Genomic DNA, 27767 nt, shown 5'->3' on the forward strand with positions numbered 1-27767 from the left:
TGTTCCTATATCATTCTACAAAATCGTATAATTTAGTGGAACCGCGATTATTCAAACTAATCAAGAGAATCTGTATGTTTGAATAACAAAACAATTACGTAGTTACTATGCTAAATCATTATTAATTTATACAATACACTGTGCTGTACATAAATCTTTTAAGAATTAGATATAATTGGATAATCGAGATTCTAAATGGACCCATTTAAGGGTCTAAAGAGCTCCAATAAAACAATTTTAAAAAATCAAGATTCTACTGTATTAAAAATGAACACCTTGACTGATAGTCAATCTCAAAAGCTCAATAGAATTAAAATAGCTTATTGACTGAAATAAAAATTGAAATGTTAAATTAAACTTATTGAAGTCTGAATACTTTCATATTGTGCAAATGGGGGGGAGGGGGAGGGTTGGAATTAAATGAATGCACATAATATTTTAAAAAATACAAGAAGGAAACGTTTAATACATATTTACATGTGCGAACAGTGTATACAACGTTCCTGTTGAAATGAATATTACTGATAGAATAATGCAAGATTATAATTGTGCGACGTGCACAATGTTAAAGTAGTTACGTAAATTGGACGCAAACAATAAATCTTTTTCTTTAATACGCCAAAAACAGTACACCAAACAAAACAACGAAACGGAACAAATAATATCAGAAATCTTTTCTGTACTATTGTTTGACATCGTATCGATGCGTTTCTTAAGAGACCGAAAATTAGCGAATCAATATTTTCATCCTGCGTAAAACTTATACATTAACAATATCATTCATTACGGCGTTATCGTTCCCTCTATGATAAACAAATGTTAATCGCGACGATCCCGTACACGTACACCATTACCACATGCAGTTTAGAACCGAGTTACATCAACGGATTACTTCTCCATAACAGTTTACAACGAACGATCAACGAACTTTCACGAAACGAGACTTCGACGGTTTGCTCGTGCGCGAGCCAATCAAACTAAACGAAATCCATCGTGGATAGTCGGACCGTGTCCTGTACCAGTATCGCGAATGCGTGCAGAGTATCCGAATTAACGGTTTAACTTAAGTTCGTATCAAAAATATGAAAAGCTATATAAATTGGCATATTTTTGTTTGTTTGTGTGTCGCTGGCGATCGCTACCAGCGAATCTCCGCGTGGATCACGTTTTAGAACCATTTTCGATCTTATCTCTAGACGTCGGAATCCAGCGATGGGCAAAGAGCGTTTTTAAAAAATATCAACTTGCAATTCATTTTTTGTTCACACTACAGGATCGAATACAAAATGCCAAGGTATTCGACTATTGATTTACGTATTCGGTACTTTATACGTGTTCCGATTACAAAAGCAGTCGACGTTCCGCCCACCGCTGGTCGAGATTAGCAGTCGCTAATTATTGTGCTGTACGGCGGTGTGGCGAACTGTTTTTTCAGGTTCGAGAACTAGTAAACTAGTAAAGCGCGAGTAACACACGAAAAGGTACGGTCGAAGAAAGAGTATTCGATTACAATGTTCAACGCAAGCCGCCGGAACACACCGTCGTTCGAATTCCACGGTGAATACGGCGAAACGATACCTGCAAAACTCCAAACTGGTAACAACGAGCTTCTGGGAATCCAATTTTCAAAGAGAAATTGGGGGAAGCTGGAGAGAGCGTGTTTCGGACCGAATAACCACTCAGAACGCTCGACATTTTGCTCCTTCACCTGTGTTTCTTTGTTTTTCTAACAGTAACTAATTTTTAATCGGAGAAGCATCAGATTGAATATCATATACAATTGTATTCTTTCAAAGTCAATGCGCCTTTCGTTAACACCACGCTGTTGCATCGTATCAACCTATAATATGATGACTTTGAGTTGACCTTGAAAGAGTCTTGACAAGGTTACTTTGACATCACAGAAAAAAATGAGGTATAAAAAACTACACAACCCATTAAAAAGTTTTTAGCTAACGTCTAGTAAAACATTTATCAATTTTTTATAAAATTTAAAAAATCGAGAACTTTTAAAATCACATATAAAATTTAAAAAATCGAGAATTTTTAAGGGTCGATTTCACTCTTAATAGTTACCTACATGCGCATTATATTAGGTTGGGGAAAAAGAAATCCATTATTTTTACGTTATCTCAAGCGGAGAAATGATGGATTTCTTTTTGCCCAACTTAATATGTCCCTACAGTCTACTGTCTACAATTCCTCGTTAGTAAAATTACATAAAGAAAAACGAATTTCGCGCTTCCAAAGGCAGGAAAATTTTAATCTCGAATAAAGATCCGCGACAAAGGTACGATAAAATCCACGGCTTATCTAAAGTTTTTATACGCTTCCGCTGTTTAATTCCGAGCTTCCTGACGGCGAATTTTATTACACGAATTAATAGCAGTACAGCTGGAGGTGCTGAGATAAGATTAACTCTGCGATGTATTGGAAAGGCGATTGAAAGCGAGTATATAAGTATGTGTTTACGCTTGTCTGAACGCTCTGAATGTTTGTAGCGTTCGCCCAGCTTCCTGTGCCGACTATGTATTTAGTTCACGACTCTTGACGAGTACTTACGATTTAGATAAGACAAACAGTTTCAGTGGAGATGTTAAATAATTTCAATTTTTTGAAAGATTATCATTGATTTTAGGAAATTATCCCAAACACACTTTGTCCAGCGTCCCTCGAATGGAATCTACAGGGAAGAGCTTGAGAGTTTGCAAGAACCGGTCCGCTCAGCGTTGTTAACAAACACTGGCAGTGTAGCACACACTGATGATTGCTTAACATCAAACAGCCCATTCAGAGCAGTCGATTGTAATGTATCTTATCATTAGACTGCGGATTTTCTGTAGACAATTGTTATTTTGTAGAAAACCCCGCAGTCTAGTTGGCATACAGCGAAAACGACGCTCGGCACAACGTAACAGGTTACTCGATACACCCAACCAAATAAACTTTGTACAATGCAGTTCACTCGGTATTATTATTATTTTTATTTCTATCAGACTTACGACGAACGAGTAGACTCGATATCGCGGTTGCATTGATCATCGGCGTCGACGAAATCAAATCGTAGCCTCACGCAAAGAAAGACTTTTCGAGACTTTCCAAGGATTAACCTACGAGACAAAGTATGAATAATATTGTGCGCGTCCTGTCACTTGTTGCAAACGTACATCAAACCATAGAGGAAAGGGAACTTTGTTCGACGAATACAAATTTGTTTGATCCCTCTAACACTGTCCGGATTCATTCGAAACCTTAATTTCTAGCTATACTTTTTTCATCGTAGAAATATAACAGTTAATCTAGTATCAACAAGTTGCATATTTTACAGCCTAGTAATGCTTCTCGTACCTTACAGCATCCCGTATCCAAACATTAGAATATTCGAATGAAAATTTTGAATAATAGCTTGGCAAAAATTTTATAAATCTTTTTGTTGAATCGAACTGTTTTCGGTCACCATCTCAAGAAAATATTCAAGTGGTTTGATCCAATTTCAACCCTTTGCACAAGACTGACCCAACTGAGGCATAATTACAAATGACTATGTTGTAATGCAAAATAAATTCTACGATAGGAAAATGAAATTAAATGGTACCAGACGTTACCAATTATACAGGATGGTACAATCGGAAAGGAGGCGATTCTACGTGACGAAAAATAAGTAGAAAATACAGAATAAAAATTTTTCATACGACGCTTTGTTCTTGAGAGAATTGACTTTGAAAATCCGCCAAGTCCACGTGCTTAGCATTTGTAAGAAGTAGAATGTGTAGGTCATGAGCAGACGCGCCGGACGATTCCTATTCAATAGCACGCGTGTCCACCGAATTTTCAAACTCAATTTTCTCGAAAACAAAGTCCTTGTATAAAAAAATTTTATTCTATAATTTCTACCTACTTTTCTACGTAGAATCACCTCCTTTCCGATTCTGTCGCCAAATGAAAAAGATCATGTGCAACGGAAACTATCTATCTAATATCTAGATAATATCTAGATAAATATGTATATAATAAACGTTCAAATCGTGCAATCAAAACAGCTTCGTGTGCAAAGGGTTAACGTCCGTTTGTAAAGATTGTACGGATGTGCAGTTTTGGGCAGGGATTGCATTTTTGATTTCGAGACCGATTGAGCACCGAGACTAGAACTGCACCGGTCGCTCGAATAGCATGCGAGAGGATTGACAGAAATATATAAAAAGAACAGGGCGTTTGACAAAAACCGAACGAAGTAGCGAGTAGAAAAACCGTTTCGTATATTTTCGTTATTTTCCGAGCAAAACAGAGGGACGATCGAGTCTCCCGGCACAGACGATTGGAACGCGGGAACAGTCTCTTACAAGTGGAACGATCGTGTCTATAGTGAATCTCAAAAAAAAAAGGGTAACTAAACAACAAGTTTGTTGAATTTCGCGGGTGTGTTGGGGTGGTCGGGGCGGTCGCCCTATGTGAAAGGAGTTTCCGACAGCCTTTAGGGGCAAGAACGGCGTGGTTTTATGTACAATAGACCCCTACCGTGTACCAATCCACGACACGGTGTCTTTCGCAAACCGGCGGAGCCCCGACCGGCCACTGATTTTCATTATCTTGCGTCGGCCTGTCCTTTGTGGCGTCGATACTCCTGCGAGTGTTTCCATGCTTTTTTGTATTACTTTATTTCTCTCTCTCTCTCTCTCTCTCTCTCTCTCTCCGAGTTTTTGCTTCAGCTCGGTAAACGTCCACCCCGACACAAAAGAACGCGTCGACCTCCGCGCGCGAAATAATCGTCCGTTTCGGGATCACTCATCCTATCAAACATGATCGCCCCACACCGTCACCGTTTTTGCTCGGTCCACCGATGCCAGATAGGTGCCTTGAGGATGCCAGGACACTGCCGTCACCACCGCCCTGAAACAGACCATGCAACAGATCAATTAGGCTTCTCTGGTTCACGCTTTACTCGGCGCTCGGCGAGTTGCGCCAAACATACGGTATACGCGGAAGTTCTCAGCGAGTGCTTCAGTTTTCAGTGTTTTCAGCAACGGGCCTAACTTGATTTTTTGGTTAACCCTTACGGGAGGCTCCTCGTGTAACCACAGTGAAAATAAGAGATTTTTGAAAATTTTTTTAAGGTAACTACTGGACATATGGAACTAGATCTTTTTCTTATTATTTATTGTATAATACGCTCGTTTAAAAGAAACACTCTGTATATGAAACATGTATAACTCGATGGCTTAACAATTTTTTACATTCCTTGGTCGTTCGAATTTGCAAAATTTCAAACGAAAAAAGTCACAACTTCAGTTCCTCACTTCCTTTAATAATAAAAGCAGGTCTGTTAAAAAGTGCCTAATTGAAGCTACTGTCACTTCGAGGATGCGGAAACGGCAACTTCAGTCTTCGAAATGAGCGGAGTTAAAACATCGTAACCCATTTTTACACGAAGTTACAGAAGTCCAACGATCAAAGTTTACGGTCAGAATGTAGCGATCCTTTTGTTTCGCAAGCTCGATCTAAGCAGTTTTCTTTCGAACGATCCAACAGCGTTATCGCGGAGAGCGAAGTTCAGAAACGATTATTGTCATCAATGTGGAGATATCAAAGCATTCATGGTCACCGGGCCACTGGTTACACGGGATGGGTGCCGAATCGTTTCCGCTAAAGATTCCATTTGAATGTGGAAATACACAGGCGGCACGTAATTTTCTGGTCCAAGCGGCTTCGCTTGTGTAGCAAAAGGTCTATAAAACCTTGAATTCCCGGGGGTGATTCACAGGGTTCCGTGGAATCGTAAAAGGGTGTTTCTATGCGAGGACAAACGCGCTGAAATGACGTACCTTTCGAGTCCCGAGTAAAACTTCGCGGAGAGAGATCGCGCTCGCGCGAAACGAACATAAACCAGCTGTATATTTTTGGAATACTATAAAGGTCAAGTACAACGAGCGAGTGGAACGACGTGCTAAAGAAAAATTAGATTCATAAAAATATGATTAAAAAGTTTATGCGGTACTTGACTTTGCCCCCTCCTCGCCCCTCTCTCTTGTACCCCTCGTAAAGGATCAAGTCCTCTATTGGACAGTTTTCAAGCAGCGCATCTAAAATTGCTTTTAATATAGCGCCACCCTTATCGTTTCGACACACAGTCACCCATTTGTACAAAGACGGAGGAGTCCTCGCAAAGTCGAGGTATATTGTTAGCTATGCGCATACACAATTGCGCACTCTAATAAATAGATGTTTTCGCAATGAAACCTCCGCGAGTAACATATTCGGGATCCTTTGTTTATTACATGAACCACCTAGACTGAATCTTTTCGACGAATTATTTTGCCCGACAGAGAATTCTCGGAAATCTCGGAGAGATAATATGGAAATTTATTTTTCTATTAAAGGTGTGCAATTTTCATAATTTTTGTCAGATTTTTCGTGTCATCCCAGAACAAACTGTTTTACTCTTGACGATCTAATGATTCATACAAACCCGGCACGTCAATAATGGTTGTACTGCCGAAGAGAATAACAACAAAATTTGTTTTCTAATTTTCAGATGTATCTGTATCTCAAAAATAAGGAACGTCTGCAGCTAATAATTTTCTAGGAAAAAATGATGAAGAAAAAAATCGGTCCGGCTCGTAGAACGTGACGCAATGAAAGGAAAAGCGAAACAAAGAAGACGGGGAAAGGGAGGAAAAAGAAGGAAAGAGGAAAAGCAACGGCGTTCGAAAAAGCTTATTTCCACGGGGCTCCTTCGGCAAAAACGGATAGGTCTCCTTTATCACGACGGCAATATACACACCGGGGCCCGCGTAGGTAGCTCTCGCAAAGGTATCCCCGGATACGGAGCCGGGACACTTTGAAAAATATGGTCGTTGTCATGGTTGGTAGCGATGCCTGTGGCGGCGACAGCGGTCGCCGTTCTCGACGGGCGGTCGTCGCGACGCTTGTTCCCGCTGAATACTTTTTCCCCAGCACCCGGTTGTTGTTCCCGTCCTATATAAACCGGGGCTTTTTGTCAGAAACAAAGTTTACGTACTCGGGGCCGGCATGTCGGTCACTCGTCGGCCACCGCTTTAGCCCCCTTGGCTCCGTTTTCCCGTTTTCCCCCATCATTCATCGCGCTTCAACTGTTTGCTTTGTGCCCTGGCGCGATCGAAGTTTCGTCAACAATTTTATCCAGATTTCTCGCCGGCTCTGCTCATCTAATTATCACCGGCTATTTACATTCTCCCTCCCCTCCCTCAGCCGGAGATCCGCTTTTTCCGACACACCGGTATTTATCAGCCTCGTTCCTTCTTTCGGCACTTTTCCGCGCGTCCGGTATTTGTCTTCGTCGCGTCGGCAAATGTGTGGGTAACGTGTGTACACAAGACTGATAGGATATTGTGTGTACACTGGATGTGTTATTGTTCGAGAAGACACTCCAACGCTCAATCTTTCCCGTACTTCTGAGCCGACATCGTCGTTGACCGGAAAACTAGGATTTTCTTTGAGTGGCTCGATACGTTTGAGTCTTCTACTTGTTTTCCTCAGTTTTGCACACAAATGTTACGTGTTGAAATGAACAAGTCTCCTATGTAACTTCGAACAAACGATGTAACGAAAAAATAATTTAAAAGCACATTTAATGAAGCATTTAACTTGTTACGAATTTTGCTGTATTGTTTTTACCAATGTTGGGTAAGTATGGACGTCATTCTAACGCTTCGTCCAGAACGCCCAGAACGAGAAAGAAGTTACAAACTAAAACCCGTGAGAAGAACGACAGTAGATTTCCAGTTTCACCTCCGGACTATGGATTATAAGAAGCGTAAGGATTTTAACGGGAAAGGATACCGTCCCAGGGAGATCACTTAAGAAAAGAAAAGCTTTGGTAAATCAGCGTTGCTCATTCTGTCGCGTAAGTGCATCTTGTTTATCCATTCGCGCTCGACATAATTAAAACAATCATTCCTAATCGTCTTGGATCTGTGCTCGGATAAGGCTAGACATCGCTCGAAGCGGACGAAATGAATGGTATCTTTATGGATTTAATTGCACGACTGTCTTGCGAAGATTACGAGTCTGCTGCTATGATCGGACACTCCTTTGTTGAAACAGACCGACCAGGAAAGTGTATTCTAACATGATTTTTAGGAAACGTTTTTCAGGAACATTTTTCTGTAAAATCAGTAATATATTTCTTTAAACACGATTGCCCACTATTATCATTTGTGGTTATTTTATTAAGTACATTTATAACGACCGCTGCTCAAAAATGATTATGAATAAACTGCGAATTTTATGCATTTTTTGGTATAATAGAAAACTGTGAAGACGTAACAGGTCATTTCATCACGTGTTACAGAATTACACCTAGAAGCCAAGATATCACGACGAACGAGTGCAAAAAATATTTATCGACGGGAACATGACCGAGTCAGGCTCAAAACGATAGAAGGACCATCCAACCATAATCTGATTCTGGATTCGTACGGTTGTAACACTTTCAAGCTTGCACTTTATCAAAGTTCGGTCCGCCGTCGTTGTATTGAATAATCTCCGGTGGATCCTCGTGTAACCCGAGATAAGACGCCTAAGCTAGTGGCGGGTCGCGCTTATGGTGAATGCGGGATATACAATCAAGAAAACGACAGCGGGAATCTGCAGTAAGCCTGGCGGTGTCGCGGCCGGTATCGAGCTAAATAAATGAACGCATTCGTGAACACTACGGGCGGAACGAGTCGCGGAAGTGAACGATCGCGGGTAGCAATTCATAGAGCGGCGCGTGGGAGTCGCGACAATTCTGCAAGGAATTGCGCCGGTTATCGAGACAATCGTGGATCTCTGTCATCAATCTATGTGGCCGCGAGCGACACGCATATCTGAATGCTTGGTCGACCACGAACAGTGGCGCCTAATGGCGCGCTCATTGACATACAGTCGCCACGGTGACTCCACGGATTTCAAGGGACCCAGGCCTGACAATACCTACAATGATTAGATTGCCGTCGTTCGCACAGCAAATGACGCGAAACGTACCCGCAACCAATGTCACCGTAAAGAAGCGACGCCTGTGACAGGTCGTTGCTTTTGCTGGCGAGCTACCATACTCTTGGCGATGTCCGGTAGCGTCCTCCCCCGCGATTGCGTGGCAGATTAAAGAAGGCAGTTCATTGTCGGAGTCCTAAACTGAAGTTTTATAGGGAGACGTTGTTAAATAGGCTGCTGGTTACTCCTCTGTGGTCGAAGTACCGGAAGGAGAAACATTTGAACAGGTGCACACTTCCTGGACACTTGGCAATTTTATTTTAATAATGTATCAATTAATAATCATTTGATAATGAGGAATTAAGTAAAAGTTTGATGAAATCCACCCAACGGAATAGAATAAATTAATAAATTGTACAGATACGTCCGTATTTCAGTGTAAGCGAGTGTAAATTTTGTGGGGCAACACTACAAAGCCGGGGGAGTCTGGAACAAGTAAAATCTGCGAAATATGTACGTAAATAACAATATTGTGGGACAGCACTGCGAAGACTGGAAAGTACGAAAAACAGTGAAATCTGCGGAGTACCGTGCGTAAACTTAAATTTTGTGGGGCAGCTCTACGAGGAACGAAATTTACCATAATGTAAGTAACAATATCTGTTTTTGTGGCTTTTAGACATGCGATTGTAAAATGAGATGTTGGCCTACTTTTTCAGGACTGGGTTCCCAGAATTTACGGAAAACCTGAGTATGTAAATACACTTCATATATTTGCATTATTTTCACGAAATATTAAAACGCATCGTTTTTAATCCCGTGGTAATGTATCTATACAGGGTGTGGCCGGACGGGTGGTACAATCAGGCAGGGGATGATTCTACATGTAAACATAAGCCGAAAAGAAGGAATAACATTTTATCATTTGTAGCATCGTTTCCGAGAAAATCGATTTTGAAAATGCAGCAAATACACGTGCTATTGATAGGAATCGTCTGATGCGTCTGATCATGACCAACCGATTCTACTTCCTGTGTATACTGAAGCACGCGAACCCGACGGATCTTTAAAGTCTATCTTCTCGAAAACGAGGCGTTAAACTAGAAAATGTTGTTCCTTTTTTTCGACTGATTTTTATATGTAGAATCATCCCCTGCCCGGTTGTAACCCCCGTCCGGCCACATCCTGTATAATAATCCATATACAAAAATTATTGTCAAATGTGCACCATTTTATTGATTCTTAAATATATTATATTATAAATATTTGGGTTGTAGTATCATTGCAAATAAATTTGTTGAATCGCAAACCAACAAGGTTGAGCAACGCTGCTACGGTATCCTACATCGCTGGACTTCCGATATAAAACCACAGCATTTTTAACGATAAAGAAACACTTTATAATATAAAGTAAGATATCGGCAATATCATAAAATACTTTGGAGGTTAATATGAAACATAGATAAATCTGTGGGGTAATAAGATTTCCCAGTTAATTATTATGCGCGGCGACGCGCATCAACAGGAGAGAGATTAATGCTAATCTGATAGGGAACGTAATACGAGGATATTGTATTGAATATCATAGAAATTATCCGTATCTACGTAATAAAGATAAGGACGAAACGAGGCTGGCTATCCTTCCCTTTCGTATACACCGAAATTAAGGTGAATTATAAATTGAAAAGGAACCCGTGGGCGACACTTCGGGTGCAAAAGCTACATCACTTTTATCGATTTATAGTTCGCCTAGAGTACCGTCGATCCACGGAGATAAGCGAGCGCAGATACATTCGCGATCTATATGCTGATGAATTTACGGTGTCTATTAAGTATTAATATAGATAAGTTACCTTCCAGGCAAACGAAACGTGCTAAACAGGACAGCAAGTTCTCTCTCTCTCTCTCTCTCTCTCTCTCTCTCTCTCTCTCCACGAGCCCGGAAGATCCTCGGAAACCTGACGTTTTCGCTTGCAAAACATTGTTAGGATTTCACGAGGACTGTAACAGCGGTTTACTATGCGAATGCAAAGAAACTTTGTTGCACTATTGTAAAGTTTGCCGCTCGCGGAGATCACTGTGTGATCCGACATTCCTGTGTGGTACGGTATTCTATTATATTTCCCAGTTGGGTCATTTAGAAGCTGTAATTTTAATGCTTGATACACTTTGGCTACGTTGGGAAATAATTAACATGAATTATTACTGGTAGGATGGTTTTATGATTCAAATGGTGTCATTCAGACTCATTGAATTTCAGACTTAGTGAATTTTAGAGGGGTGGATAGCAGAACAACGATTCATATATCGTAGCTAAAGTATTTGTTTATTGTTATTTTGTAATAGATTGAAAATAGATAAGGATTATGTGCAGGGGAATCAATTTTCGAAGGTTTCAGCTGGAAGCCCACCCCTACTGCGATAGAAGGGTTTATCGAGTTTTATGGGATAGGTCAGCATTACAACGATTCATGTATCATAACTAAACCATTTATTTATCGATATTTTGCGATAGATCGCAAATGGATGAGAATTATGTAGGAGGAAAGATATTTTCAAACATTTTAACTAGAGTAGCTAAACACACCGCAATAGCTAGATTTGGACGAGTTCTACAGAAGCGATATGGAAATTAATGCTTCCTATGCAGGGTGAGAAAAAAGAAGATACTTGTAGGCCTCATGGTACTCACCGTGAGGAATAAGAAATGTCCAATCAACATAGATCCTAAAAGCAGTGCTCTAATCTTTACATTATCGAACTCAAAATTTGTGCCTTTTTCCTATAAATAATGATGTATTTGGTATGTAATACAGTAGATTTGTACCCGGAGCGGCTGCAGATTGAAGTTTCGATCGTGTAGGATCAATGGTTCAGGAGCTATGCTTACTTAAAGTTGAGCAATCTGCAGTGTTTTTGACAGGTAAGGGCGCGACCGTCGCTACAAGCCAATATGGCGGCGCCTTTACCTGTCAAAAACACTGCAGATTGCTCAACTTTAAGCAAGCATAGCTCCTGAATCATTGATCCTACAGGATCGAAACTTCGATCTGCAACCGCTCCGGGTTTAAATCTACTGGTAGAGTGGGGGTAACTTTTTCCCCTCAGTTCGAGTCAATTCCCCTGATCTGGCGACTCTGGTCGGAAGCGAAATAATATGATCATGAGATGGACCTATAGTAATTAGATGGGTCTATAGGCCTACAAGTATCGGACCTTTCTTCACCACTCTGTATAATATAGGAAATATTTCGATTATAAAACGAAAGCATACGTTAATGAATATTTCGTGCCGGACTGCAAACAACCGAGAATCACGTAGCAGCAAAGAAATTTTTGGTGGTTTCATCTAGCAGCGAAGAGCATCCCCGCAGCTGTAGGTGGAGGGTCTCGACGAGTTTCAGGAGAGGTTAGCGGGAAGCAACGAGGGTTGAAGAAGAAGGCAGGCAGGCAGGGGGTCGGTCTGACATGTATATCCGTGGCAACCGGCGCGACGTCTCCTGGCACGAGGGTAACCGGAATAAGAAAAACAGATAAAGAGGCCAGAGCCTCCCCGGCATCGGCTACCGAAGACGCGACGAAGATAAATGACATAATATCGTGCCGGACCGGCCGATCATTGCCGTAGAAACGAAATCGAGTTAGGCGAAAGCACCTACCGCCACGGGGCAATTGATCTCCGGCGATGCTTCGTTACGTTCGGGCGACAATGAAATCGGTCTGATACTCATCAGGGGATGCCAAGGAGATTGGTTTCTTCTCGAGGATGTCCGTATCTCTATGTCCCCGTGCATGTATAGATATACGTCTACACGCCCCTCTCTCCCGAACACCATCGAATCGGTATAACCTAATCTTTTCCACCTGACGTGTTTACGTTCGCCTTTTCGATCCTCCTCCCTTCGGCGAGCAGCGGCGTTGAATTTTCATTACCGTTCTCAGCAGTTCAATCGGGGAATATTAACATGCACAGTTTAGAGCCTTTAAAGCGGCGCCTATTGATTTCCTATGGACGTCTACGGGTAAACAGAAAGGGCAACCCGTAAAATATATACCGGTGCTTCGGAATATAAAGTACAGTCTGACACACAACTATTGGATCGTCCCGCGAGTAATGCGGTTTTTCTGCCAGCCGAGCTTGAAATAATGGCACTCGTCACGAGCGCCGCTTATCTGCTCTCTGTATGCAACTACCTTTCGACTACGCTGTGGCTGAAGCTCGCGAGCTTATGTCAAATACTACCCTCATTGCATTTTCTAAAGTGTAAGCCGTTGTCCGATGGCTTATTTTCCATCTGGCATGGTTGGAGATCTTGTCTAGATTTAAAAATGCATTTTTTGGGCTGAGCTATTCAGTGTGACAAAGGTCGGGATCAATGTCGTACATCTTGACTTTTCAATTTGTACTCCATTAAATGAAGTACTATACAATAAAATGACAGGTTTCGACGAGAAATTATGTTGAGGGAAATTCTGTCAAGAGATTTCTGGCATGTTTTGATTTTACAGAGATCGGAGTGAAAAAAGATCGTTTATTGTTACCTGGAACGTGTGAACATCCTTCTACAGACGAATTTTGTTCCGGGATTCCTGAAAAGTTCGTTGAAGACATTTTGCGAATTATTGCTGATCAAAAGACAATAAAAATGCCCACCGAACAACCCGGATTATTTATGAAATAACTCAGTACTACCAATCTCATTAACCAAAGAGACACACAGGACATACAGTCTTCCCCAACACATGGCTAACAAACTATGGAAATGAAACTAAAATTCTATTTGGTTCCCACGCCTTGCATTTAACTGAAACAATGCTTACGAAAAATAAAAATTGCATTGATTTCAAACCAAAGGAGCTACAGGGACACTTACTTCTTTTTTGAATAATTATAACTAGTTGAAAATAATCCAGTATTCCCATAAGTTCCCTAAAATGTTTATACTGTTTTACACTTGACCTACTAACTTTTGTAACAAATGGCTAAAATCCGCAGTCTAGGCATGACTTAATCACCAGCAGGACATGTCATAAATCTCGATTTCCCGGAGGGGTGACAGGAGTTAGCATTCAACCACTTGGCGGGTTAACGATCGTCGAAAGTCGAGCCGCGAATTCGAAATCTGGAGGGAAGTTCGCAATATTGCCAAGCTGTCGTCTGCTTCCAATAAGGTCATAGCCCTTTCCACTGGGAAAGAAGATAATAGCTCATTGGGAAGAGAGAAAGTATCTACCGGCAGGAAGTTACTTATAAGAATTAAATATTCCGGTATTGGTTAAGACTTTAAACGAGTTAAGGCGGATTTATCGTCTTACGGCTGCAAAAAGAGAGATGGATCCTTGCTTGTTTGCTTATTTTTAATCGAAACAATTCTTAGTATTAATAGAATCGGTGTGTATTGCACGTCAATAAATAACGAAACTATTACGCAAGAGTTCTCTAAATATAATTCTTGCACTGCGGATATTCACTCAACTCTTAAAACTCAAAAAGTTTGTAGAAAAATGGTGTTTTAATGTCGTTTTATGGGCAACCAAATAATTTTAAAATTTAATACTTAAGATCTCCCTTAGGAATTAAATGAATAGTATCCAAAATATGAGCACTATCAAATCAGACCAGTCTAAAACATTTCCAAGGAATCATAGCCTCATTAAATAATATTAAAGGAATTATAGTAAATGGGCGCACGGTTACCGACATAAGGGTAAACTAAACCCCTATTTTCTTCTCCCAGAAGAAATCCAATTAGTATTTTTAAAAACCAACGTCGGAAACGATAAATCTTTCTCGATTCCTTCGATATATAGAGATCAGTGGAATCTTGTTTTAAGAGCAACAGGTTCTACGCATTATACACATCAACTACACATTTGTAACAAGCACTAAAGCATTGGATCGCATTGATATGGAGCAACGGGTTTCATAGTTGTAATAACTGTAACTGTACAGAGGCAACGGATTTCGTTTAGTTAGATCAGTTCGTTTTCAACGATCTAGCGATGATCCTTCCGACCCAGCCGATGCGCAAGAGCGCGATGCGAAAATCGGTTTCACGTTGCATCCGATGCAACTGGATGCAACCGATCCGTGACGTGTTACGTTTCCTTCCGAGAAAACTAAAGAACAAATTTTGTGGATGTACATGAAAGTTTATAGCATTTCATTGAAATACCAAGAAGCTTACTGTTGACTATTTTGCGAAAAGAGAGCCTGTAAAACGTTGAGAGACAATTTTAGAAAATCATTAGAAAATTTATATTTATTGTACATCTCTATATTTACTTTAATGCATTTTTATTTATTGTATAACTCATGCTCGGTGGATTTTATTTGAAATCTTCATCACAAATCTGACTCGCCAACTAAGGCGATAATAAAATCGTTTGCTTTGAAATGTACCACTTCTGCTTTACTTTTAAATCAGACACGCACAATTGCAATGATGTGGATTGCAACATGGAAATAATCTTTCCGAGGAAACCGCGTTAAAATGCGTTGAAATTCAATTGCAATCGAATCACGCACGCACCCAGCCTAATTGCTATAATTTCGAATATGATTCCCTTAACGCAAACCCGATCAAAAACTGGTGTGTTCTGGAGAGGCTCAAGCGAAACGTGTTCCATCGGTGGAAACAGTATCATAAGTTTGTTAAAAATGGATTCTAGATCACAGCGATACCGCATGTAGGTATGCAGGTTCTGCTACTAATGAAAGGAACGATATTTCGATTGCTCGCGAGTATAATAAACTTTACTTTCGTTTTTCAAGAATTTATATGCAACGTTCAGACATCGGCGAATTAATTAAGGATTTTATAGCATCGGGAGCACCGGCGAGTACGAATACATCGTGATTTTATGTTGTACGCGTAATTTCGAAGTAATTGTATTTATAAGGGTACGTAATTCTTGCGTGCACATCCGCGATCAAAAATGATTTTACTATACACGTGATTATGTGCTTTATATACGCGGATTGTTTATTTCGGTTTTACGAGCAGTCTTCTGCTTTTTTTATTGTTAGTACGAGAAATATACGGTAGCTCTTAGCCACGTGGAAAAATACGTAATGGTAAAAAGTGTTTAAAGGTGACACGAGAGAAAAATTATTCGAGCATTAAACACGAGTGTGTTCTTTTTTAAAAATGACAAGATTGAGTTTAATATGAATTTAGTACCCACTTTAATGGCCAAAGGCTGAAAATATTTCCACATGTGTTTAAGATGGAGAAATGAAATGGTCCCAATTCGATGGTCGAAAGCTGCAAAACATTTCTACATGTGTTTTAGAAAAAAAATTGAAATGTTCCCAACTCGATGGTCGAAGGCTGCAAAACATTTCTACATGTGTTCTAGAAAAAAAGTTGAAATGATCCCAATTCCATGACCAAAGGCTGCAAAACATTTTCACATGTTTGGCGCGATGTTATCAGTGTCTATCGCAATTATAAAACATTGTGAGCATAATTGAACGCTGACGCATTCTAAGCAAATTGATTCCGACAGGCCTGGGCATCAAGCGCGAGGGTAATAGGATTTTAAACGTGGCCTGTGCGGCGCGTGCAGGTTCTTCGACGGGCAGTTTTTTCCGCGGAAACATCATCAGGCGTAGATTCGCGCGCGAAAGCGGACGTGTGTTGGATGAGTTCGAAGAAATATACGGGTGCCCGGGTCACAGTGCACCCTCGGCTCTCGCACGTTACGATCATTAGGACACGGTTATATTTCATCGGGCAGCGTAATAATAATCTTACGAAATTTATGAATACATCAACTAATTGCTGTTGTTGTGTTTACGATGTCTGTAAATATTTACTCGGCGCGGCCGTAAAACATCGCCGTAAATCGTTGCCCCGTCTCGCTACCGCCCATTTTAGCATCATCGGCAGCTCGCTTATTAGAGACCCGCGCCTCTAAATAAGAGAGCAATGAATGCAAAGACGATTCCCATATTCAGGCCACCGGTAGTACATTATATTGGTACAATTAGAACGACCCAGTAATCCCGGCCAGCCCCGTGGTCCCGGCCACTCGTGCTTAATACGTAACCCAATATTAACTGTTGATCGTGAGTCTTGGGCCGGGGCAATCACGTGGCGTATAGTCGAAGGTGGTCCAGTTCTAGAAGTCACCGACTGTCGTCGTTGCCTTGTTGCCCCGATGCATCGTTAATACCACGCTCCCGATCATAACTGTGCTAATCGAGTCACTTGATTAGTAATGTAACCATTATTGATAATTATTCACCTTGAAATGTATCATCAAGGTTAGTAATTTGTACAAAATTTTCCCCATTCATTAAAAAATATTTGCTAAATTGATACCATGATTGAATTAATGATTTTAGTTGAGTTACTGTGCTAATAGAATCATTCGCCACAGAGAACTCCTCAACGATTTCAATCACCTTCAAACGCGTTGTCAAGATCAACATTCTGAACAACTTTCCTTCTGAGGAAAGGAATTAAATTTTATTCGTATATTTAATTGTTAATATTACGCGGTATGTATTTGAAAAATATCCAATTCGTCTTGAACGTAAGAAACCGAACGCAAGCAATATATTCGAACGAATGTGAAGCGACTGGAATTCCAACTAGAACGATTGATAGTGCCCCGATTATGTTCAGTGCATTCTGTTCGTGGCGGAAATAACCTCATTCTGGGCAATAATGATAATCTGTGCTGATGTACCGCGTTTTATAGAAGGCTTATCTTCGGGACGGGTATATAATTAGTTTTTATTACTGATATTTATAGCAGTCGCGACGATAATATGCATACAGATGCTCGCGTTTCTTATTTCGACGAGGGTTTACCCGATGGGTATCCCTTTACTATGAAACCCCCAGTGATTTCTAATACACTATATTTACTATTAGTTTTCCCTTCGTTATCTTGATTATTGGCTTCGGTAATATCGTCGGTCGGATGTTACTTTTATTGCTCGCGAATGTTGCTGCATCATGCAAACGATCTTAACTCGATTTCCATGCCGGAAATTCCGGAACCTCGAGACAATTACTCTCGAAGGCAAATCTTGTGAAACGTTAGGCGTCTTCGCGATCATAATCTCGAACTTCTGATGCAACAAATTTTTTAAGCAACTCGTCGAAGTTTCGAAACATCGCGAACCCTTCGTGCAAACTGTATTAAACCGTGGTATGCAATAATCATTTTCTAAAGGTATTTAAACGGAAAATACTGTCATAAAACTACTCATACCGGTCTCGATTGCTCTATCATTCGGGATTATGTTTTATGCAATAATAATAGCTAACAGAATAAAAAGATTGATCCAACGCACAAGTTCTGTGGTGCATGCACTCTTATATGTCCCACTTTATTACTATATAAAAATTATTATTACGTCCATCACATTGCTTACATAAGCTGAAAGATCTTATTTCCTCCCGATCTTTAATCAAGCTTTATTAATAGCTACGACAGCGCCATAACAATTAGTCACCTCCATTTGAAGAAACTTTAACAGCGCCGTTTATTAGCATATTTCAGATTTAATACCGCATTTACATATCCTGAAACGAGGTGTGAATTGCAGAATATTGTTTTTATGTTTTATTAGGAAACTTTCGATTCTCAACAGTGGTTATTATTAAAAAGCGATAAAACTGTGTTTTGCAGAGGATGAGCGTGTATGATCTTCCCGGGAGAAAGTGCTGAAATGGTCGATCGATTACACGGATCCCGGGGTGTAAATCTTTTATTTTTCTCGATCTTGCATCGGCGCGTATCGAATTGTCCGAACTCTCTGCACTTGTTGAACTCGCTGAACTCTCCGGTCTCGAAGACCAGAGGACCACCTTCCTCTTATAGGAGCTCTTTATAGGATCGTCTTTTGTCACACTTACGCGAACGTCGTGGAGACTCTCGACATTTCTCGAATCCTCGTTCTCGATCACTCGTCCCACAATCCCTTCGCAGATTAGACCACGAGATTTCCGATATTTATAAACCCATCTCTTGAAATGCAAAATTATCGATACTCCTAAACGAACCTGAAAATAATTCAGAAAGTTCGTACAAAACGACAAAATTTAGTTAACTTCTTCGATCATCTGTTCAATTTGGTTCATTACAATGTTGTTAAAAAAATCAATAAAATGGTACAAACAATTCCAAGAAACTTTGTATGTTTTTCAAAAAGAGTCACAACGAAAGAAGTGTCAAACTAGTGGATCACAACCGAACAATAACGCAGTTATTATTAAGTGGAAGTCCAGCTAACAAGTGCTCCTCGTCCACAAGCACTGTGAATTCCACAGAGAAACCCGTCGGAATCGTCGCAACACCATCAATCAAAAGAACAACGCCATGCCCCGACTCAATTTATTTGCGACTCGGTATGTCAAACATTTAAAACAGGAAACAATGTCTGCGAACTATAACGGAACACGCATTTCCTACGTGACGAAGTATCGGTGCTTGTTTCTGAAGTTCTCTAACGGTAACTTCAATCTTCCGATCGAATGAAGAAGTGACTAGTGGTATGTATCCGAGGATGAAGCATCAAAGCGTTTAGCAAAAACGGATTGCAGAAAGATTGGTCTCAACGGCTCTTACTATTCATTGTCCAGCGGAAGAACCGGGGAAAAAGTACAAGATGTCGTCGGCGAACGTGACCGCGTATGGAACGCGAGTTGCTTCGACGGATAAATATTTTATGTCGCAACAGACAGACATTAATGGAAAGTAATGGAAATAAGGATTTCTATTTCTCCTTCCGGAGAACGCTGACGTCGATGCTGAATGTTAAGGATGATTTCCAATATTTCTTTTTGAATATTTGAAATTTTCGAATGTCTTAAAGATTTCGAATATTTTTAATATTCTAACACATTTTTAATGGCTTCGTCACTCGTACAAAGTCATTGTGTTACCGATCACTCCATCGATCACAGAGAATCTCCCAAGTGAGAAGAATATATTTTACGAGTTATTTAGTGACCCTAAACACAGTTGATAGATCTTTCCGGATGGTCTGTTCTTGATAGGTTCGTAGTTCTTCATAGACTTAGCTCAATGCAACCACCTACTTCCTTTCTTCATAGTGGCTATAAACTGTACAGGCATGAAGACTCGAAATATGCCACTATCAAACGTGACGATAATTTTCCGGACGTTTTATTCGTTTTTTATGGTGGACTCCTAACACGACTCCATTCTCCCAATTATTACGAGACTCTCCTCGATTCCAATAAAAAGTACTCTTACACATTGTTCGAACATATTCCCTCTAGAATGAATACGTCCAAATTTAAAAAAAAAAGTATAAGCTTGAAGAGCAAGAACGTTTTAGATGGTATAAAAGTTTACGACTTCCTTGTTTTAGAATTTAACACAGAACATTTTATCTGAAACAATTGAAATATTTTTATGAACATTGAATGAAAACGTCAAAAATTTTTGGCTTGTTCCCGTCGAGGACCCGAGAGTTTTTCTTACATCAAGCCTTTACTGTACTATAAAATATTTGATTTCCTTTCGATGTTTTAAGTTTGCACATGATATAATGAATGAGTTATTCGATTCAAACGTGAATGAAAAATGCAAGAATTTATAGTGGAACTATTTTTAAAGTGTATGGGAGTTCGACAAAAATGACGAAACCTGTCTATTTCCCACGCTCCTAGACGAAAAAACTCGACAAAGAGAACAATGCACATTTCCTGCTTTAATTAAATATCATAAAACAGTAGATTCCCCTCTGTGTTGTAATTCGATGTATTCATTGAAAGTACGATGCCACAAACGCTGCAAGTCGTCGCATTAAAGTGTAGATAAAAGATGGAAGAAATTTATCGTGCAACTACGTGCGAGGGTCATGCTAGAAGCCGTGTATTGTGCATTTTACGTTTCGGATCGGCGAGCGTACGCTCGAAAGTGTCAGGAAAGTGTTTTTCGCGACTGCGACGGTGAAAACGCGGGAGCCAAGCGGAACCCCATGAAATATATTAATCGAACTACTTCCTTGGGGGTTCAGTCATACACCTCGAAGGATCTGCGGCAAAGTCGTTCGCTCGTAAAGTACAAGACAAAATCGCCATAAATGCGTGCGTGACTGAAATATGGCGTAGTAATATTTATGAGATGCTGTTACCTGTCAGTTACCGGCTGAAAAGAATAATAACCGGCTCGGTTACCGCGCCTCGCCACGCATTTATTTATTAATAACAAGTTACACAAATCAAAGTATCGCTGCCTCGCGAATGATAGCTTTTATTCGTAGACCCGTGGCGTGCTCGTGGGAAAAACCTTTTGTGGGCTCGGAACACCTTTTCCGCATTCTGTCTTGCTGAAAACGGTAACTAGCTGGAGCAGTACTAGCATGTTATCTTCATGCAAAATCATCCCCTCCACGTTTATACCATTTTGGGATTACCCGTAGACTAGAGTTAGGCATTAATCGATTAAAATTTTAATCATGATTGATTGATTAATGTGTACGGTTAAAAAAAGATATAATCGAAGAAGAACGTAAAAGCACGTAAACAGAATTTGTATTATACAGGGTGTCTCAGCTGAAGGAGGCCATCTCAATATCTCCTTTATTTTTAATGCCACCCAAAGAATATTTATAGCATAATTTAAATGGTATCGAAGGAGGAATATCGTAGAAGAACAATTTTTTTGTCCGGTTATTTTTTCAGTTTTTTCAAGGTCAACGTTATTTTCCATCGGGAAACTTTTTTTTATTCCATCCTGTTAATGACTTAAGCATATTCAAATGGATTTTTCCGGCCGCTATAAGATGGGATAAAAAAAGAAGTTTTCCCGATAAAAAGATAACGATGACCTTGGAAAAAATTGTTCTTCTCTGATATTCCACCTTCGATACCCTTTAAAATGATGCCATAAATATTTTGTGTGCATTAATATTTCAGCAGTTAATCATTAATCAATTATCCGATTGACGATTACAATTGAAAGGAATGTAATCGTTAATCGCAATTAACGACTAAAGTAGGAGATTAATTGTTAATTACGATTAACGGTTGATGTAGAAATTTAGTCGTCAATCTTCGATTAAATTTTTGCCCAACTCTGCTGTAGACACATACACGTTTAAAGTCGTTTTTTAAGATAATTAGATTTAAGACTTGAGACCCATAGTTTCTTCGAGACTTTGTTTCTTATGGCGAGTACTACACGATGATACAAAAACTTTGACCTTGAAAAAGGGTCAAGATCAATCTTTTGGTCCACTTTTTACACCACTTTTTAATTACTACAGTGGTCACGGTATATAATTTTGAAACACCCCGTATATGCTTATTCACATGTTTAGTACATTAGTTTATCCGTCAATGAAAGGCAGCGCGATGGCCGTGGCCACCGCTCGCGAACTATTAAATTTTTATCATATCGATCGTGCCGCGAAGCAAATTAACAAACAATGAGACCCGTCAAGATTTGAAATGCAAATATCAATTTGATACTATTAATTAGCCCCCGAGGGAGGGGCTCGATAAACCGCGAATGCTCTTATTGCTATCTAAAGTAATAATAGCTGCCGGTTTATTACTGAGAATAATATTTTAATGCACAGGCTAACCTGCAATAACAATCATGCCTCCCTTTGCTCTGAAAGCCTTTTTGTGAAAATGCACGCTTGCAGTTAAATCGTGCATTTTGTCAGGTATTAAATTAGATATAATCACAGCTTAATCACGCTAATAATATTAAAAAGAGAAACGCTGCTTTCTGAACCTGCAGATAACATTTTTGCGTATCGCAAATTCTATTTAAATAACAACGCGTTTATCGCGGATTAATTATTGGATTTCATGATTTTTGCGAGTAAACATTTTCTGCAAACATAGGTATGTCAATTGAAACTTTTACTCGTGTGTTTATTTCACATGAGAATTCGAGGCGAGTCAGAAATTAATTGGAAATAATGTTGACGTTACATTTCTCTGTGGAATTTACAAGTGAGATTGTCAAACTGCAGGGACACAACAAAGCAGGATAAACAGGCTAATGTTATAACATTAACAAATTATTGCGTTAGTTGAGAGATTATCCTATAGGAAAAGAACACAACCATTTCCTTAATAAACACGGAACAAAAGTAAGCGAATTATGCAAAGGTAAGTGAAACAATTTCCACTGAATGAGCTAACAATGCGCGTTATCAGTGGTTGCGAAGATGCGAAGCACGATGCGAGTTGACTTTTGATAACAGAACGCCGATGCGATGTTAACGGTAGCGTAGTATACAATTACAGTCGGCGATGGCCGCGTAAATTTAAAAGTACGGAGACACAGAACAATAAAGACGGTAACGTTATTTAGTTGCTAATGCATGCGACAGTTTGCAGTTACGCAGAAGTAAATGTCATTTAAATTGCAGAGTTCGTGCGAATAAATTCCGCAATTTTATTAGCCTCCTTTTAGGTGAATTTGTAATTGAAATATTTAAATAGAGAAACGTCCAGATTAATTTAGAATTAATGGCATTATCTTTCTTCTGTACGAAATTTTTCAGTCGGTGAAAAAACTTCTTCCCATGTTGCGATTTTCGTGCTACAACCTATGAAAATGGGAATTTGCGTAATGATCCGTAGATTAATTACGACCGATGTTCCGTTAAAACGGTTTAGTATAGCGGTTCAGTTATATAGACATCAAGGGGGATTGTTACCGACGTCAATTTAATACACAATGTTGCAATAAATATTGAATAACTTCTTCGTTTGTAATAGAATTGAAGACACTCTATTGATGCTCGTAATAAAATATAACATTAGATAAGCAGCTTGAGAAGTGCAGTTAATTAGAATTGTTCGAAACAATGAAACTCGAGGATACATTGTACGTGGCACTTTAATTAGATGCTCCTGATTAATCTACTTTATTAAGATCGCTGTCTTGGAGCGCACGCTAATGCACTTATTTATAAAAAGGAACGTACTCAATTTATCTCTTATCTTTAATTCATTTTTCCATGAAACGATATTTGTACAGTATTGTGACAATTATCTTTTTCAACTCTTGATGTTGACATTCAAATTATTCAATAAATTTCTACATTCAAGCATACACATTTTTATAAAAATTGCGAAATCTAAATAAATTCAATCTTGTAATTTATATAAAACAATGTATGCCAGTTTTGTGCTGGGTACGGTTAGTGTTAATAGTTCTGAGTTGAGAATGATAGAAGGGGATTTTAAAACTCTTTCAATATTTTCAGATTGATATTCCACCTATTCGTTTTCGTTCTAAATGCAGAAAGATTCTAGTTATAAAACATTCTACATGGACGTTAAATAAATTCTGCCAACGGCAAAAAATATTTCTCTCGTCTATGTGTTTTTACGTGAACACATCGCAAATGAGGAGTAAAAATGTTTGCAAAGTTCCGGTAAACTTTTCGGCAGTATCAATACGTCCTCATTTCTAACGAAGCGGAACGCAAACGGACGAAATTCGCTTATATTCAGCGTCGAATGTCTTTCATGTTTTACCGGAATACTTTAAATTATACACGAGTTATACGCAAATATTCATTTGCGATAACGCTGCAAGATACTTTAATTATTCATGTCTTTTAATCACCTTCCACAATCGCGCGGAGTGTTTGATGCAAATCCTACTGTCGGTAAAATTTAACAAATTAATGTGAAGCTGCTTTTGAATAGATCAAAAGTGACGTACTAGATGCGTGCGAGATGAAGTGGAAGATTTAATGTACCTGATGAGTTTGAAATTGCGTTTCCAAAAAAATATTTACATGTTTTTTGATCGTATCATAATTGTTATTTTAACCGTATCAATCCTATGCTTGTGACTAGAGTGACAATCTTTTTGTAAAGTTTAAATACTTCATGAATTTCTATGAATAGCTACATAATTAAATTACTTTAAGAATTGGATACATGATCCTAATATTGCTAATATAACGTCACTTATCCACAAAGTGTGAGAGAAATATATCCACTATTGCCAATACGTCAGTTACCCGTAAAGTATTAGAGAGATGAAAAGGAAATAGGAACGTATCAGAGTTAAGAAAACAGCGTTTCGTCCCCGCAGATCATAGCATAGTCCGTTTCCCATGACGTACGAACATCGCGAGGCAGCATCTCGTATCCATAATCGACGAGGAATAACGATTCCCCGGGTAACAACCTAACATCCATCCCATCGGTTAGATTCGGATAAGCGGGATCCCGGTGTAACCGGGGCGTAGAACACGGCGCCAAACAAATAAGAAGAAGATCACGCACTATAATCTGTTAACGCCGGCGACTAACCCGCCGTTACACATCCATTCCATCAGTTTGCATTATAGGATTTCACGAAACGACCGAATCTCACGCTTTATCCGTGATGGATGTGGCTACGTGTATCAGGCTTTCGAGAGCGCGCATTAAATACGAAATCGCGCGGCTGCTCTTTCTATCACGGTGTGCACGTATCCGTGTATATGGCTATGTGTTACGATGCAGTATGCTAGTGCAGGAGCATGACAGAGGCCGGGGCGATACCACTGGAAAAAGAGGGCGAAAGGGCGAGGCGCTTGTTAAGTTAGTCCCGGGGATTCCTGAGTGCGCGCGTACACGCCGCAGCAACGTACGAATTACACGATCCGAGAGAGCTCGTGCACCGATGATCACAAGAAGTCGAAGGGGAACGACAGAGAATGAAGGTGATGAGGACGACTAGGAGAGATGACGACGAAAGATGACGCTGGCCACGAGAGCCTGCCTGGTAACGCTGTCCTGGCTGCCAACGCTCAGCATCGCTCTGAAACGCTCTGCAAAGGCTCTATGCCAAGGCTTTGCTAGCCTCTGTTAGGCTCTGCTTCGACTGCCATCGGTCTGCTATGCTCACTGCGTTCTCTCTCTCTCTCTCTCTCGGTGAAAGTAATAACAGTGAAACGTGCGCATACACGCGGCGAAATCACGCACGCAGACCAGCTCACCGGACCAGCTTACCGGACCAGCTTTTACGTGACCGGTGCTTAAGCTATTTTTCGATACGACCGGTACTTAGGTGCACGCCGGACTACAACCGCCCGCTGGGCTCTCCCATAGAAACCACCACCGAAGATCTCCCGCGTCCTTGGGAAACTCGAGGAGGCCGAGGACGACGAAGTGGCCCCCATCGTATCTCCAAACGGACGAGGAGGAGAACGGGCTATGGATAATTGTTAGAACGGATCGACCAAGACACCCGTGCATCACACGCCGCCACAGCGGTCGTCTTTTTTAGACAGTGGTACTAAAATCTGTTTGAATTGAACATTTAATTTGTTCAATATGTATTTTCAACTTAGTAGTATTGCAGCTGGTGTCAAAGCGAATCCAACATAGATTACTATACCCTCAAACTTTCAAATAGTGCTAAAATCGGAATGAACAGCTCGATCGAGGTAACCACTGTACGCCAGGATTCCAGTGGAAACGATCAACGAGTACCCACCTCGGACACCCGACCCCTGCGATCCCTTTCCGGGGCTCTCTGTGTTCCTCCTCCTGTACGTCGGCGTTTCAGGACTTTTTGTTTTTTTAGGTGGGAGATTAGAGAAGGGAAGAGAAGGTTTGGTATGATCGAAATTGTAATTTCGTTGAGCGATGTGCTTCGAGTTTAATACATTATTGACAACAATGTAGTTCTACTTACAGTAAAAAGATCGTCAAAATCAAAGGGGTTAAGTGAAAAACATTTCTCCCATGTCCATCTGAAACGGGGCCAGCCAAGAGGAGAAGTCGACCGGGTTACCGTATAAACTTTCGATATCGCGATGCATCGTATACATATGCATAATACGAGTGTATGAAAATATTATGTATACCCGGTTTACGTGGAACGGTCCTGTGTGTCCGTAGATATACGGTCCGCGACTTGGACGAGGGAAATCGGGACACGGCGAAATATTTTTCTGGACCTCGTGTCTGTCCTTGCTTTGGCAAAGCACATGATCGGGGCGCATGCGTCCAGAACGCGGTGGGCCAAAGGAGACTTGGCGAAGTCTTCGTGTTAGCAGGGTATGCAAAGCACTCGAAGGGTGCCTGCCGGAATTGCGTCCGCTTTGGCGGTTCTGCGAACGAGTTTAGCGATCATCCAACTCGAGAGTGGATTGGTCTTTATCACAGGGAATGATTAGCGAGAAAATTAGAGGCGGCTGACAGGATGCCGGCATGGTTTAATAACACACGATAGAGTGATCGCCGCGGAATGACTTTTAATTTCATGTTAACGCGGTTTTAATACCCACTTATTTAGCTGCGAACGCAGCCCGACCAATGCGAGGAGCCGCGCCGTGTGCACATTGTAAAAATTTCTATAATTTAGAGACTCGTCCGACTATCGAGGCTTGGCGGCAATTTCGTAGTAAATTGCGTAACGGAATTTATTACCGATAACAATCTATTGGATTCTCGCGAAATAGACGCGTGATTCTTTATAATACCATTAAATAATGTACCGTCTCCGCTCACGCTACGCTGTTGCTCTCGATCTCGAGCGGAGGTACGGGGAACCCTTATTTTCCTCGAGAGAATCGGAAAAATGAAATTGATTGGGACAGCTATTTAATTTCATAGCGTTTAATGGGATCCCTGCATAAAAGGCCTCATTAATCGAAACCAATATCAAACTTGCCGCTTACAAAGTAATGGTATTCCATGTGCTCAACATTGATTCTACAGGGTAATTTACATAGAACTGTTTTGTTTACTGAGCAAATTATCTCCGTCAAATAGGATTTATTTGTTCACTCGCCGCTATTAATCGAAATTGTACTAACAGTTCATACGGATTGCACAAATGCTCTTATT

General features: G+C 40.3%; 1 protein-coding gene and 1 long non-coding RNA gene across 6 annotated transcripts in view; one reads left to right on the forward strand and one right to left on the reverse strand.

Moving 5' to 3' along the window:
* Positions 1–409: 409 nt before the first annotated feature.
* LOC143210249 (uncharacterized) lies at positions 410–10250 on the forward strand. 2 transcript variants are annotated; one of them, XR_013009216.1, is made up of 4 exons: positions 410–1732; positions 2639–7879; positions 7963–9595; positions 9669–10250. It is a non-coding gene; the product is annotated as an uncharacterized LOC143210249 (long non-coding RNA). The 2 variants fall into 2 exon arrangements; XR_013009215.1 differs by having other exon boundaries at positions 2639–9595.
* Positions 4665–27767, reverse strand: part of Atg16 (Autophagy-related 16) — a 642505-nt gene continuing 619402 nt past the window's right edge. For all 4 annotated transcript variants that reach the window (XM_076426920.1, XM_076426921.1, XM_076426919.1 and 1 more), the window contains one exon: positions 4665–4887. In XM_076426920.1, coding sequence (XP_076283035.1) covers positions 4791–4887 — 97 coding nt within the window. In that variant the 3' untranslated portion in view covers positions 4665–4790. The remainder of the gene's footprint in view (positions 4888–27767) is intronic.

The sequence above is a fragment of the Lasioglossum baleicum genome, chromosome 7, assembly GCF_051020765.1.
Source record: "Lasioglossum baleicum chromosome 7, iyLasBale1, whole genome shotgun sequence".
NCBI lineage: Eukaryota > Metazoa > Arthropoda > Insecta > Hymenoptera > Halictidae > Lasioglossum > Lasioglossum baleicum.